Source organism: Spea bombifrons, chromosome 10 (assembly GCF_027358695.1).
Source record: "Spea bombifrons isolate aSpeBom1 chromosome 10, aSpeBom1.2.pri, whole genome shotgun sequence".
Classification (NCBI taxonomy): Eukaryota; Metazoa; Chordata; class Amphibia; order Anura; family Pelobatidae; genus Spea; species Spea bombifrons.
This window is the reverse complement of record NC_071096.1, coordinates 34,552,766-34,568,567: the sequence shown is the minus strand read 5'-3', so window position 1 is coordinate 34,568,567 and position 15,802 is coordinate 34,552,766. Positions and strand designations below refer to the sequence as shown.

Here is a 15,802-nt window from a genome sequence, read left to right as displayed (position 1 = left end):
AGTTTTAAGAAAACAGCCCAGTTATTTTTTGCGTTAGTTAAGAGTTATTGGAATCGGTAGGTGGAATTATTGGCTTTAAAGGAAAGAATGGTTTCACAGAAAACTAAATTGGGGCAAATCATTTGTGTTATTGCAGAATAAAATGTAAAATAAAATTTGTAGAGAAATCCATGTAATAATTGGCTATTATAATCCACAGGAGATGATCAAGATGCGACTTAAAATTGTAATAGCAGACACAGAAAGCCAATACTTCACCCAGGAGACAAAAACAATATAGATATAGACGAACCAATCAAAAGCAATACACCAGGATTAATACAGCTGGAGCAGGGTTAATATTTTTTTCCGGGGTATATTAAATCTTTCAGTGAACAAACTATGTGGCAGCTTTTTAAGACATAATCTTAAACTCCCGGCACTGGTATTAGCTATAAGCATTTTTTTTGCTTATAAGTTTTTAGTTACTAGTTTCTTTTTGCTTAACTAAGAAAAAAATGAAAATGGTGATTTATCAGATCCAAAGAGGCCATAAAAATCTTTAGACCAAATGTTGTGGTTTTATCTGGTTGAGAATTAAGTATAATTAACTTTTCATTCGTAGGTATGAGTAATTTCTTCTAATACTGTAGTACGCTAAAGTAATACTGTAAAGAAATGTATCGTCGGATTGGTTTCTGGATATAAGCCTGGTGGAACCAGCCACACGGATAACTGAATATACCAACCACGAGGCAATAAAACTCAATGTCTATTCTGAAAAGAAATATACATTGCATAAAACATTGATGAGTAAGGAATATATGACATTTTAAGGGAATAAAAAAGGTCTGAAAGTCGTCCATTAATATAGCAAAATGGTGCCCATCCATACAGAAAATACAAGAACACAACCATCCCAGCAGAGAGGACCAAGGCGCCTTCATGTGTGATCAAGAAGAATGAATGAGAGGGTCAGAAAACTGGTTTGGTTCTTAACATTTGTAATAATTTATACAATAAACAATAACAATAAACAACAATAATTTGTTTTGGTTATTCTATCATAAACTTGCACCAAATTAGTTAATGCTACAGCTCTGTAAAACCAATGAAAGCATATGTTGTCTTTTTAAGGTATGCATCGGGTTTATTAAAAAAGAATATATAATTTAACCCCTATGTTACATTATAGTAAAAGACATGCATGTGTTCCTTTTTCTAACCCAAAACTTTTCTTTTAACAGTAAATGGTTCACCGAGTGACAGTTCCCAAGTCAACTGTAGATGGCTGATCATTCCTGGATCATGGGACTTTCAGTACCCCACCGACCAGAAGTCTACCTGTTTGGGTACCTCTAATTTAGCAAATTCCTGAAGAACGTGAGCAAATTCCTGCCCAATACGGTCTCCTATCATATAACCACAGACTAATAATGCCAATGTAATCACCACTATGCCAAGGAAATATAAAATCATGCCATGATGTGGCAAAATAACTGGAAGGTCTCAAGACGTACAGCGAGCATTAGAGGCGCTTCCGGACATCAAAAAGTCAAATCGAGTAATGCTGTTAAGCATTAAAATCATCACTCTGCGTGAATTTAAGGCCGAGCAGGGGAAAAGTGACATTTCTCCCTTTCCTTTCTATAAATGAAGCTGGCAGTAGTTTTGTTCTGGAGCACGCGAGGCCCTCTTCTGGAAAGTCTGTAAATTTAAACTCAAAGGTTTGGAATTTCAGGGAAATGATCTGAAACTAGATCGGGATACTCACAACGAGATTACTGCAGGCAAATAGGGAGACTCCGTCACACAACACTTATATAGTGTAGCCCCCGTTTCCTTTTCTGTACCCCTAGTTATTTTTCCTAAAAACCGTTTCTCTTCTTTAGAAATTTCTGGACTGACTGCGAGAATGGAAACTTAAATACAGCAGCCGTAGAGAAACAAAAATTCAATTTATTCATTACAAGGACGTTCTTTGTTTCAATCCCTCAAACATCAGAGTGTATTTAAAAATTAGATATGGGATCAGAAAGGTATCGCTCTACATTTCAGTGCAGACAGTGATGTCAGGGAAGGATCACGGAGAAGAAAGGGCTGGTGTTCTAAAGATGCTGCCTATGGCATTGCCTGCTGCATTTCTTTCTACAGCTTAAACTGCTTTATATTTGAGCGAAGGCTTTGAAAAGCCAGCAGAGGACAGCGACTGCATCCTTTTATTCTTCTCGGCTTCATCTGGGTTATTGTGGGTGAACTTCCAAACTACTGGTACCCCAGAAACGGGGCAGGAAAAAAAGACAGTATGGGAAGTTGCGCAAGGACCCTTAGCTTGGAATACATTGTAATTATATACTAGTTTATGCCTTGGGTTTTTTTCTCCTGTGGGTTATATCTGCTTTTAAAATTCTGTAGGAAGATTCCAGGGTGTGGATATTGCAGGGAAACTGGGAAACTTTGAGTCATAATAGCAGTAAACTGGAATCAATTTCTGCCATATGGTTTTATTAAACAAATGATGAAAGCCTTTCCTCCGGGCACATTTTAGTTCTAATTAAAGAAATAAAAGCCCAAACAACGAAAAGATGAGGAGGATGTTGATGTTCAGAATACAGCAGTATTTAACCCTCCATGAGATATACCTCCCCAAGTGCTGTACAGAATGCTATTTGTGGATTTCTTTGGCATGAATTCGTCCTGCATTCTTGGTGTCGCTGGAATAACTCATTTTGCCTTTTTGGTCTCTATGTTCAACATCACCTACAAGAGGTGACCGATAACATATTTTCTTTCCATCTTAATACACCTTGTGCAATCGACAATTAGCGGCTACATATTGTGCCACAGGTCACTGTTACCCCACACAGCCCAAGGTGCCACACAGTATGCAGCGTGGGTATGTTATAGAGGACTGCATCAGGAATGCGAGTCCTGCCAAACATTTGCAGGTGCGGGCGGTCAGACAATGTACCTGCGGGTCCCAGTAATCCCCCGCACTCCCAAAAGGCTGCTCCGTTCCGGCAGGACAAGAGAAGAGACGCTGTGTGCGGCCTTGTGGGAGTGCGCAGGAAATCTGCAGTTCAGGTAAGGGAGCGGGGGAGTTTGTATGAACAAGTATGCGTGATTGAGGGAATAAGTATCTGTGAATGATTAGTATCTGTGAATGAGGGAATGAATGAGTATATGAATGAGTGAATGATGTTTGCGGGAGAGGGCGGGATTGGACACATATGTTGCGGGAGCGGGCAGGAGTGGAGCACACCCGTTGCGGGAGCAGACGGTAATGGTCAGAAATTCAGCGGAAGCGGGATTAAGAAAACAGGCCCTCGCAGGGCTCTAGTATGTTTTGTGTTACATATCAGTAACAGACTTTGCAAAGTCCTGTGTAGGCTTCAGTTTACTATGTTCTAGTTTGTAGGATATAATTCAAACCCAATAAGCTCTGTTGGGATAGGAGATAATGGAGCGGTTGACCTATAAATAAAATCACTTGTGAGAAATACTTTACATATATATATATACAACTAAGAGACACTTGAATGCATTTGATAGCCACTGATCCCTTTAGCTTTCTATGGTCCATGTTACAAATGCATTTCTGCAGAGTGCCCTTCAAATGAATTTGCCCCTTTATTTATGCTTCAGCTAAATGCCCTACAGTCAGCTACGGTGCTGGCTCTGCTGAACCCAGGATGCGCATGTGTAAAGTCTTCCCATTGAATCCAATGGAAGCGCTTTCCTGCCACTGATTAACAGCTTCAAGCAGCCAATCCATGCCAAGCAATGTCGGATAATGTTTTTTTTTTTTTTTGGAAGAATGCATATGAAAGTACTCATAGATGGGTAGGGTTACTCATAAAATACTTTAATATGTATTCTTCTAAAATGGTGGTGTCAGGGACATTAGACTGTCCCTTTAAAATGAAGCCATCCCTGACATTATAATATAGGCTATGGAATACCTAATATCCAAAACGTTTGGTCATAACCACACAGATATAGTCTGTACAAGAGACACAAGAAAGTTATAATCCATCTGGAGTGGATCCATAGCCACACCAAGGGATCCTATCACAGACTGATCACTACTGAAGGTGTAATATATTGGTTATATACTATTTAGGTATGTGGTTCAAAATACATTTGTTCTCATGGAATAACAATCCTGTGGTTTGTCCACAAATAGAATACACGACATTCTGCCAAATTCTCCTTTATTTGTCGTTACCCAAAATGAAAGGTTTAAGAACTGTCTTGTTTAAAAGTATCAAGGAGAAATTCGTATTATAACAGCTGCTGAATATTTCATTTTATGGGTGATATTAAATAATATAAAGTTGTCGGTCATTGAAATGTGAGGCATGCTGTATTCTGCTTAAGGGAACACATGATCTTAGAAATATTCAAACAAAGAGACTGCATAATTTATTATATTCCTTTTTAAAAAGCAAAAAGAGAGGCCGAGTGCTATGATTTTTGGGGGGCGATTTATTGTTTATCAGTTGTGATACCTTCAGATTTAGAGACAGCATATGGTGTGTAAAATGTATTTAGTTACACAAACGTTTCTTGACTGCAGAACCTCAGCTATGTTGGCTGGCTTGCTTCAAGAGATGGGTCAGTCGTTGCAATAACAGAACAGATTTTATATTGAGGATAGCAGTGATAAAAATAGAAAGAAAAAGGAAAAAACTATGATTAGATAATGGGATATTGGCAAGTCTATTGGAAACAGTTTTACTTTAGTTGGTGTGGTTAGAGGAGTGGTTGGGGATGGCTCTTCACAACACTTTTTATGATACTATCATCTTCTTTACATACTATTTTATGTAATTAGGCCATTCTGATATTTTATTTATACAACTCTATTTATAAACACATTTCTGATGTTTACACACACATTGTAACTTTTTGACGCTGTAGAATACTGTGCTACACTCATATCCAGCAAACATTCTCTGCTCTTTAAAGAGGGGTATCGGGGGAGGAAAGAAGGGCACAGGGATTTGGGGTCCGTCCCTATCAAAACATTTTGGGCCTATGTGTGACCCCTTCTTCTCTTCTAACTCCATCTGATATCACGAAATGCCACCATTAGGAGCATAACTGAATTAAGACGTGCTTACATTTAGCTTGTTACAAGAAAGCCGAGCTGACAAGTTACATGACAACGTGCAGACATGACTTCCCATTAACACAGTCTATGGATTTGTTAAAGGTGCTTCAGACTTTTAATTGTCCGACAAGCAATTATCACAGCGTCTCACAAAATGATTTGCTATAAATAATCACTCCATAAGAATATCAACTGCTGACCTTGAAAATAAGTTAATTGCAAACACAACTTTACTATGTTGGCTAAAATGTGACTTTTTCAGAATAAATGTTGATGGTACAATAGCATTATTTTATAGTTATCATTATAGGTAAATTTGTAAGGTAACTGGATTTTAGACCAAAAAATGATCCTGTGAAAGGTTTAGGACGTGCTTTTATCACCAAAACAACCAACCAAATAACTATGGGTCGTGCCATTTGCACTGTTTTGTTGGTTGCTATGGTGATAACACTGCCTTATACTAATCATATATCTTGTAGTAACATTGTACCAGAATCATGTTTTTTTCTGAAATCAAAATAAAGATGAGACGATATCAAGGAGATAAAATACCAGGTCATCCTAAACATCTGGGAATAGGCAGCAATATCATTATACACTAACGTGTTGGTGGATTTCAGGAAAAGAAGAGAGAACCTTCCCCATATGATCTTTCTGAAGAGTGTTTACTGTTATGAGACTAAATATATGCTGTTCCTGGGTTCTTCTTGATATGAGTTTTTATCAATTTGCTCATAATGTGCCAGCCTACTTTATATGCTGATCCATAATGTCTCAAGGAAAACTCTTCAATCTACAAAGAAAGCCCGACATTCCAGGAGACTGGAATCCAAATGGTTTTATATGTTTCCTTCCTAGCATCGCATCCCTCTAGATTAAAAACTTGCTGGAGCAAAGCCCTCCTCAACTGTTGTTTCTGTGAGTGTAATTGTTATGTTATACACTACTTGTTATGTCCTGTCTACCCACCGTACAGTGCTGTAGAATATGATGGCGCTATATAAAACGATTATCTCATTCAGAATCCTGTGTGCTTCCTTTTAAGGATTTTCTTCTATATTTTTACAAACTTTTCTCAACCTCTGTTTTTAAGGTCTGTAGCATTACAACCAAGAATAATCGCTATACGTTATATGCCAAACATATGCCGCTAATACCTCACTCAGACTCTTGGCTAATCCTGCCAGCTTCTAATACCCACTGGAAACCTCAATTACTGCCACGCGTCCGTTGATTTTAGGCTGCTTTTACATGGGGCTGCTACACCTGCAGAACAGCAAGAGCGCAGGAATATCATAACACCTGCGTTGCCGAAATCCAAACCCAAGCCTTGTGATTACACATCAGCGACGTTCCAGACAGGCTGCAGAGCATTCCTTCCTCCAACGGGGAGCACATACCACGCATCGAGGTACAAACAGCAGAACACTCGCACCCACTCAGGGAAAGGAAAAGCAGACTAACATAGCTAACCTCACATACAAGTTCATCTGCAAGCTGGATATATGAACACAAATGATACAGTGCAGTGTGCAGACTACTGTCCCATGCTTCAAAGGGTTTGTGATGGGGAAATGACCACAAAGGACTCTAAATGGAACTGATGCAAAATAGGAGCATTCACCAGGGGGTTACAATGCACACAGAGATACAGTATGATGACACGAAACACAAAGCTGCATTTCACAAGAAGAATGAGAGTAGTTATGCCTGATCATGCTATGCATTATATTTTAAAGTCGCCCTTGTAATGGCCATGCTCAATATTTAACCCCATCAGCACAAAAGGGTACAAAATGCATCGCCCAACAATGAGGATCTATACGGTAAAATCTATTTTTAGGATAGAAATCATTTTCTTCCAAATTATGTTACACGTAGTAATTGTTCCAATATTGCTGATCCAACCATTGACGTGCACTTGGTTTTTCCAGTAATGTACCATTCATTTTCTATATGGTTTACTGGCCCCAAAATATACAAAATCTATATATTCCCTTGAGTAATGTATTATGTTTGAGTCACACATCAAAGGTAGAAAGGCTCATTAGCGGACATCTATTTGCATCATCTGTATAAACATACCCATATACACTATTCATATACACTCTAAGTGCAGTAATTCACAATTTGCTTCAGTACAGAACTTATTGGTGTGCGTCAGAAACAAATCCATGAAATTAAAGCACCAATAACATAAAACTTGGTTTACGATATATCTACAAGGAAATCTTTGCCCACAGGAATGCTGGTGTATTGCAGTCTAGCAATGTGATTATCTCCCAAACCAAATAATGCTGCTTGGATCTTTACTGCCTAAGCCTGGTACCAATTTGCGGGTATTAGCTCCAGGCAGCGTAACCTCACTTAGCAGGTGGGTGAGGGGAGGCTGAAGGCAAGGTGCGCACGGAATGATAGATCATCAAGACCATCCAGTCTAATGGTTTAGTTCCGTGCAAGCCAGCGACTCCTCATTTGCCTGAAGCCAGATGCCAAAAGATCATAGCGTTTAACACCAGTTGCTTTATGTGTCTCCAAAGTAAAATAGTAATTTGATTTTGGCTTGTGAAATGTTCAACATTCATCCAACAAAGTTTTTTTTCTATGTTGGTCCACCCTACACAACTGAATGGAAAGGCGTGTAAGTCATATTCACTACATCGATGGTTGTGACACAACAAGCAATGTGTCTTTTAACTTCTTGGGCTTTACAAAAAAACACGGATTAGCGAGGTTTCTGTGGCTGGAAGGAAAATATTCTGTTTACCAAATTCTTTCATTGCCACACCTAAGTGCCTTTACCCCGATATCCTCACACACCCTATGTTGGAATCCATGGGATCTTTTGGCCACCCATTCTCCTGTTAAACAGAAACTGTAACCTTGCCACTACATAACCACAATCTTATCACTACAAAATGCCAGGGGACTTTAATCAATAGGAATCTCTATATATTTAAACTAACAGATGTTAATCGACATTAAATGACTCTCAAAAAGAAATAAAAATAAAGTCATACAAATCAATATCCATACACATTATAGCCAAAGGCTGCATGAATAATAGGGTCTTAACAACCATATGTCTGTGGTGTAAGGAATGTATCGTTATCCAATGATCTATTGACCCCAGCAGCCCATAAAGGGTTAAGTAGTTATACTTTGCAGTACACAATAGACATGTCCTTATTTCCTCTCTCTGGAGTTTCTGACACTGTCTAGCATGGGAACCCCGGTGCATTCCTTGTCTGCTCCTCCAAATTGTTCAGTTGCTTTGTTTCCATTTCTGCTGGGGAGATTAAGTAATGATCTCCGATACTAGACTTCTTCATACCCGACTGCTCTTCACGTCTTTACTTGGTTGGGTTATATTTTCATTGCTGTGCAGTGTTCGTCTTTAAATGACAGAGAGGTGCCAAGAAAACCTTATTTCTTCAGCACCCAATGGGCCAAAAATGCAACACATACTCTACAATCCCAATGCCTGTCAGGAAAGCACGATCAACTATGCTGCCAGATTTGCGAGATAAAATAATGCAATATTTTTTGATTTTCTGTTTTGGTTTTGTATACCCATTAACATGTCTGGTGTGAATATGTATTTAATGTATTACTAGCACTTCTATAGTTATATAGCACTAGCGACTAAAACGTTGCATTTTGGCTCAGTGTATTCAACAGCTTGTCTCAGGAGCTTGCAGTCTTTTTATGCATATGTTTTTAAATTAAGCTAATGTAAGAACCCTCTTCCCCTACTAGAAAAAGAAATCACAACATGAAATAGCATATGTAATAAATGTACTAGCACACTGAGCAGAATTGCTTGGAAATAATATTAGTCCCAAGGTTTTAAGGGCTGTGGCTTCCTTAGCTCTCTCCTTCACATAGAATTAATGAGATTTTTCCCAAGCACTGAATAGGGAGATGGGAGACTGTGTGGGCTATAGGAGAGCTATGGATCTCCAGCACTGAGTGACAGCAGCAGCAGGCTCTCCCTGGTTCAGCAGATACAGTTGTTTGTACTGAGTCCTGATATGGGGGTTTCTCAGCTTCTGTAAGTGGAGAGTGAGGAGTTGTCCTATGAACATTACACACAAACAAGAACTGTGCAGCAGGCTACCTTACAAAAGACATCTCAAACCATTTGCAATTAAAATGAGGGAGCTCCAAGGGGTCCAGTGCCTTCATGCTGGTTCACTCCATTACAAAGTTCAGTGGGAACACTGTGTCCTTTCAGTTCAGAAGTACAGAACCAGTAATCCATTGATCACCACAGTCCACAGCAAAGCCAAAAGCAAGGCACCCCCATCTCAGATTTCCATACTCCCAAGTTTCAGGTCAGAGACAGGCTGCACCCCAAAAAAAGAAGCAAGGGCTTCCACTGATGGATATCCCAGAGAGGAGGAACCGGTAGGGTGCATGGGGTATATAGAGATCCAGCTTCCACGGAAGAATCAAACAGGAGGGTGGGGTGGTGAAGCACCAAAAAATCATTACCCCAATCTCAAATGCTTCAAAAGGATAGCCATGGAGACCCTCACAAATCAATCATCCTGCAGACTGAGGGGACCCTTGTGCAATGTCACTAATAATGCAATAAATAGCAAAGGATATGGGCACATACCCTCAAAGAAACAATGAAAATAAGAAAATAAAAATGCAACAAACTGTTAAAAGCAGACTGCATCAGCATAGGGGCTCTTACCTGAGACAGCAGCAGGAGCAGGGCGAGCTGGGGCTGCTGGTCCATGTTTGCAGGCTTACAGGGGGCTGGAGGCTTTCTCATTCATGCACTGGAGCTGCTCTGTGCATACTTGCGCTCTCATACAGCCTTTGAATAGAGGCTTCGCCTTGAGAGGCAGCCAACTTCCCAAATAGATGAGCCGCATCATCACTAAAGCATTGGGTAGAGCCTGATGGGCAGAGCCAATAGCTCACTCCCCGATCTGTGCTGCTCACATGGGGCACACACTGCCTTCAGCACGATCCTGCTCTCATTTATCTGGCTTTTGGGGCATTTCACATATTATACATTTCACAAACAGCCCCTTCACTGCAAAAAGCTCTGAGCCTGGGAGCTCAGGGGTTAACAGTAATTCACATGTTGTAATTCACCTGCATTAAGATGAAGGCATAAAGATGCAGCAGGATTGAGCAGCCTGCATGTGCAGCTGGGGAAGAGACTGGATTTTATGTTGTTAGTATATGTATGTATATTTATATATAAGAGTGTGTGTATATATATATATATATATATATATATATATATATATATATATATATATATATATATATATATATATATACATATATTTTTTATTTATCTTTCTTTTGTAGCAGGTTGTGCACACAAGCTACCAGTGAGTCAGAGCTCTGTATGAAGTTCAGGATGAGCACATGTCACTTCTATGGGTGGATGTCAAGATCCTGTCTCATTAACAGCATTCCTCTTAGGAAATGTACAGTGCTTGGCAAAGCCAGCACCCTCACAGGCAACACTCATTTAATCCTCATCTGTGGCAGCACAAAAAGTTGTTATTCCAGTGTTTAAAATACATGGAATTTGAGTCTCTGTCCAATTCCTAAATTAGGACTTGTTTTTTTTTTTACTAGCTTCAGGTGCCCGAAGAACACTTTCGTAATCCATTGGATCACAATGCCTCCTATTGCAGGTTTTATTTTTACATTTGTATAAAGCACACAATGCCCAGCCTTGTTTCTGAATAATATAAATACAGTGTATGTAAAGTGTGTATATATATATATATATATATATATATATATATATATATATATATATATAAAGCATGAGTCTATTCATGTGTAATTATATTAAATAAATGTAAAATATATTATCGAAAATGGGTCAGCACTATTAAGAGGTAAGGTTATGAAGGCTGAGGCTATCATTGGGTATCATTTTGCCCAGGACCCCAAACCGCACGAGGCACTTTGTGGAGTCTGGCTGCCCAGTTTCCATTATATCTCCATGGTTGTGTTTAATGATACAAGCCTTCCATAGTGTCCCTCGCAACCCAGTTGTACCCGCACTTGATGTTCTCCTTGTCATCACGCACAACATTATGCAGTGAAGTTACAGCACTGCTACTGAGGGGTCCCAAGGACAGCAGGTGCGGGCCCCCTACGGTAAAGCACGCCCTGCAACAGTTGCCCATTTGCCCTGTGTTTAAGACAGCCCTGTGTGCTCTATAGAAAGCCTATAGATGTTTGATCCTCTATTGGTAAAAAGGCTATAGGTAGATATTGCCACCAGCTTCAGTTCAGTAATGTGTGCGTGTGTTTATATATATAAATTATATATATATAATGTATATCTATATATATATAAACCTGACGACGGAGTTGTTGGATTTTCACACTCCTGGCACCAGATGGTCTAGTGAGGAGTGAGGAGGCAGCAGCAGCTTAGAGACAAGGTTTGATTGCATTTAAATTTCACTCATCTTCTTTGCAAACATCCTATTCAGGAGAGTAATTAGTTGTGCTTAGGACTGGGGGAGTTGCCCCTGTACATAAAAACATTGAATTTATATGGTGGGAATCATATGTGGTAATCAGTTCCTCTCCGCATTAGAATATACTCCTACACTGTTATCATTTTTTTTCTTGCTCTCTGTTTTGCGCAATTTCAGTATTACTACAACTTCTCTGCAAAAGATGGTGGGCAGCCACGCTTAGATAGATCTTCTCATTTTGCTATTCTTAAATGACCTGTGCATCAAGAGATACGGTGAACACACGTGTAACATGTAATATAGAGGGGCAGCTCACTCTGAATCCATTGAGTCTAGAAGGAACAAGAAATAAGGCAAGAAGCAGAGAAACCTAGAACGACAACCTCTTGTAACCTCTACGCATAGATTTCTTTCCATAGATATACCTGTTTGATTGACTGCGTCTCTGATTAGGTGCATCGATGAGGACGAGGAAGCCTGAGGACTGAAGACACTGCTCATATACTCAGTTATTCTTTTTATACAATTTTATCCCAGAATAAATTGTTGATGTGTCTACACATTTGCATTTTGCTTCTCAGTCCTCATTAGCTTCCACAGTAAATCGTTTCTACCTATAATTCTAATGGGTTTCAATTATTTTGTCTTTCTTGGCTGTGTTCCTTGGTAATGGCTTGACTTTTTCACCTGCTTTAACTATATCTAACCTTTTCAGCATGTGAAGGCTTTGAGGTGACCTAAACATGTAGATGTTGGAGAAGTGGTCCGAGTTAGAAGCCTGCTGTCACCGGTAGCTTTGGCTTTTCTAACCTCTGTGTTTCATGGTCATCAAAACAAAACATTCCTTATAATTAAAATGACAGCTAGCAAGTACTTGAAACTTGTACATAGAGAGGTTGCTTATCTGTAGAGCTGCACCTCCTTTGTGAATAAGATCATCAGTAAAAGGGCAGAATCTATTGAAAACTAGCATTTACGTTCATATAATGTAACTTTACAAAGCTTTGTTATGTGTATATCATTAATGAAACCTCCAGACATCACTGAATGTATGGCATATGTGTAGCTGTGATTGTTTATATAATACGCTCATTCTTAAGATGTGAGACTATGGTACAATAGATCCAAAAAACTAAATATAAATGGCGGAAGCTTGTCCCACCTAGGACTCTACAGATGTATCTTCTCTTTTATATAGTACATAGTAACAATGGCAAAGTAGAAAATCTGATATGATATAAATGTATTTGCTGTTACGGAAATGGGATTTCCCTTTTTAGGTCAAGTAGAGGTTGACTTTGGGGTCAATGTGCACCAAGCTTATCTTTCTCAAAGGTAACCAGGGTAGAAAACTAAAAGATGAAAAGATAAGATCATAAAGAGTCCAGCTAATCAAACCAAGGGTAATTTATAGTTGTCAATGGTCTCTTTTTCCATAAATGATGCAGAAAACACCTTGAGGATGTCTCAGAGGGCTTGTACGAGCAGCGTTTAGCTGTGGGCCTACACAGGTTGTGCTCACACATACTCTCTAAGTGACATCAACAAAAGATAATGCATACGGTATGTTCCTGAAGTTCCGTTACACAAACTAAGATGCAGCACACTGTATACATCGTAACGTTCGGCAAATGTTAGGTCTACAAGTTTTGTCAAACATCTTTAGAGTGAGAACCTCATTTATAGAGATACATAACCACCTATTATGACTCAATGCTGCAACAGAAGGCAAATGGCATCATTTTAACCAGAAATGATATTTTAATTAGGAACAAGAAATGTCTGTTGAATAAGATCGTGCCTATGATAACATTCTGAAATCATTTTGTAAAACCATCAGAGCTAATTGTTGCCATTAATGGTAATAATGTCTGGGTTAGAGCAACACATAGAAGCAGTTGTCCAAAAGACATCGAAACAAAGGAAACTGGAAATTTGATTGCAAGACAGATGTGCGTTCAATAAAAATGCACAAAGAACACAGTTTGCTTGTTTATTGTGACTTATATTACAGCTATAAAACAGCTACACTTTTAACAAACAGCCACAGTCTCTCTATCGGTTATGAGTGACTTAAAACTGACAAAATTAAAATGAAAGGCACTTGCCATATGCACCGACAGAGAGCCGGCTCATTTTAAGACCAGCTCTTTATGTTTTTTTGCTGACCCCCAAAAGCCTTGTTGTTTTTTTTGGTGGAACTAGTTTCCATTTCTGGAAACTTCATAATATATTTAGTCAATATATGAGTATACATGATCGTTTATGCATTAAAAGGGTGAACCTTGGTGTATTTCTCCTCCAGAAAGGCTGAGTTTGTCTGCTGGGATGTACAGTTAATGCAGAGAAATTCAGCTATAAATTATACTTCCCAACCCCTTCATACAGAAGGCCCATAATACATAGTAAAGCCTAGTGAGATAAAATGTTCCGTCCTAGACACTCATGTGCTCCGAGCATTCTTACATTCACGGAACCTAGCTGCTCGATAAAACAAACTACATTAACGTACTGTTAGATATTTAGGTAATTCAACCACATAATGTCTGGCATTTTATGCATGTATGCAGTTTAAGCCTCTGTGAGCTAAATATACTGACATTTTCTTTAATAAAATATTGAACAAATGTCAGATTTACTATTCCAGTTCTCATAAGAATAACCTTTTGCTTCCTAAAACACGTGACCTAAAATCTCAGATTAGGGTTGTCTTTGTTTAAAGTTCCAGTGTTCCACTTTGGGATCTTGGACAATTAGGAGAGAAAGCCTCTCTGTCCAAAAGACATATTATTGCTTAAATGTGTCCCTCAAACAAAAAGAATCAGGGACAGGTACAAGGAAAGGCAAGCAGCCAATGCTCTACTTATATCGCCTAGCCGGATGCTAAAACGTGTAATGCTCACACTTACATTAAGGGTAATTCTCTAGTCCTCCTCCTCTTTCCTGATCTACACGTTAAAAAAAAATCTAAATATAAGAGCTACATGGTGGGAAAGAAAATATTGTAAGAGACGTGCATTGAAGAAAGGTGTATTACTACTAGCGTCTCATTTTATTTCTGCTTAGTGTGAACTCAACGTATAGACTGTTTCTATAGCCTAGTGATTAGAAATGTTGGCTGGCAGATTTGTTTTATTGTGATTAAACATATTATAAAAACAGCTCTGTTCTCATCAGTCAACAATGTTTCATCAGCACGTTTTCCGATATTCCTCCGTAAACACAATTGTAACAGTCTTAATGATACATTCCCTTTAAAGATCTGCGCAGCGCATAATCATTTCTTCTAGGTTTATAGTGTGAAAAATAGGCAATACCAGCTGTGAGCATTTAATGTTATTCCTAAATGGGGCAAAGGTATCTGAAAAAAACGAAACCCAAGGATAACGCGTGCGTTACTGTAACTGCATGTATAGAAATAACTGGGATTATCTGGCCCGCTGCCAGCTACAGATAGGAATTCGCATACAAACCCACCGCATTAAAGCTTCTCATTAAATTCTAATGAACTCTGATTGCTACATTTTAATAAATTAAAAAAATAAAAAAATTGCTGTTTTGCAAACTCCAGTAAGCACAAGCTTTGCAAGTTCTGTACAACGATTAACACATTTCCAGTGCGCGGATGTAACGTTACATTTTTTATCGTGTATTTATAGTCTCGCGGAGACAAACCGACCCGATCTATCAAACATGTAAACAAAAACTAATACATAATTAGGTACTGGCCACACGATCCAGTCTCTCTAGACTATATTTTAGATTTCTAAGTACATCTTGTGCAGGAGTGGAACACATGGTGGAAGTTTTATATATATATATATATATATATATATATATATATATAGCAGAGAGGTCACATGAACGTACATCCAATTTTTCCATGGATTTCACACAACGGTATTTAGCCCCTAAGTTACCATGAATTTTTTTGCCAACAAAGATATAAAATATTACAAAAATTGTGCTTTTGCCCACAATACACAAAAACAATAGAGAAATAATAAAACTATGTATTACCATATTAAGAAAAAAACTCCCTAAGAATATAACTCCCTAAACCAGATAGGTTCAATATGGTCAATTTCTTGTATTGTGGGTATATATAAAAATGTTTCTTCCATTGTTTACCATATGTATGGCTCTTCTCACTGCTGTCTATCAGGGTTTTTATACATGACTTTGGTTTCAGGCGTACGTTGGGAACATGCTCGCTGGTAGTGGCTAG

General features: G+C 38.6%; 1 protein-coding gene across 2 annotated transcripts in view; it reads right to left on the bottom strand.

Moving 5' to 3' along the window:
- The window catches only part of CDH13 (cadherin 13), a 160,158-nt gene extending 150,226 nt beyond the window's left edge, over positions 1 to 9,932 (bottom strand). For both annotated transcript variants that reach the window (XM_053448414.1, XM_053448413.1), the window contains exon 1: positions 9,804 to 9,932. In XM_053448414.1, the coding sequence (XP_053304389.1) occupies positions 9,804 to 9,884 (81 nt within the window). In that variant the 5' untranslated portion in view covers positions 9,885 to 9,932. The remainder of the gene's footprint in view (positions 1 to 9,803) is intronic.
- Between the last annotated feature and the right edge of the window lie 5,870 nt (positions 9,933 to 15,802).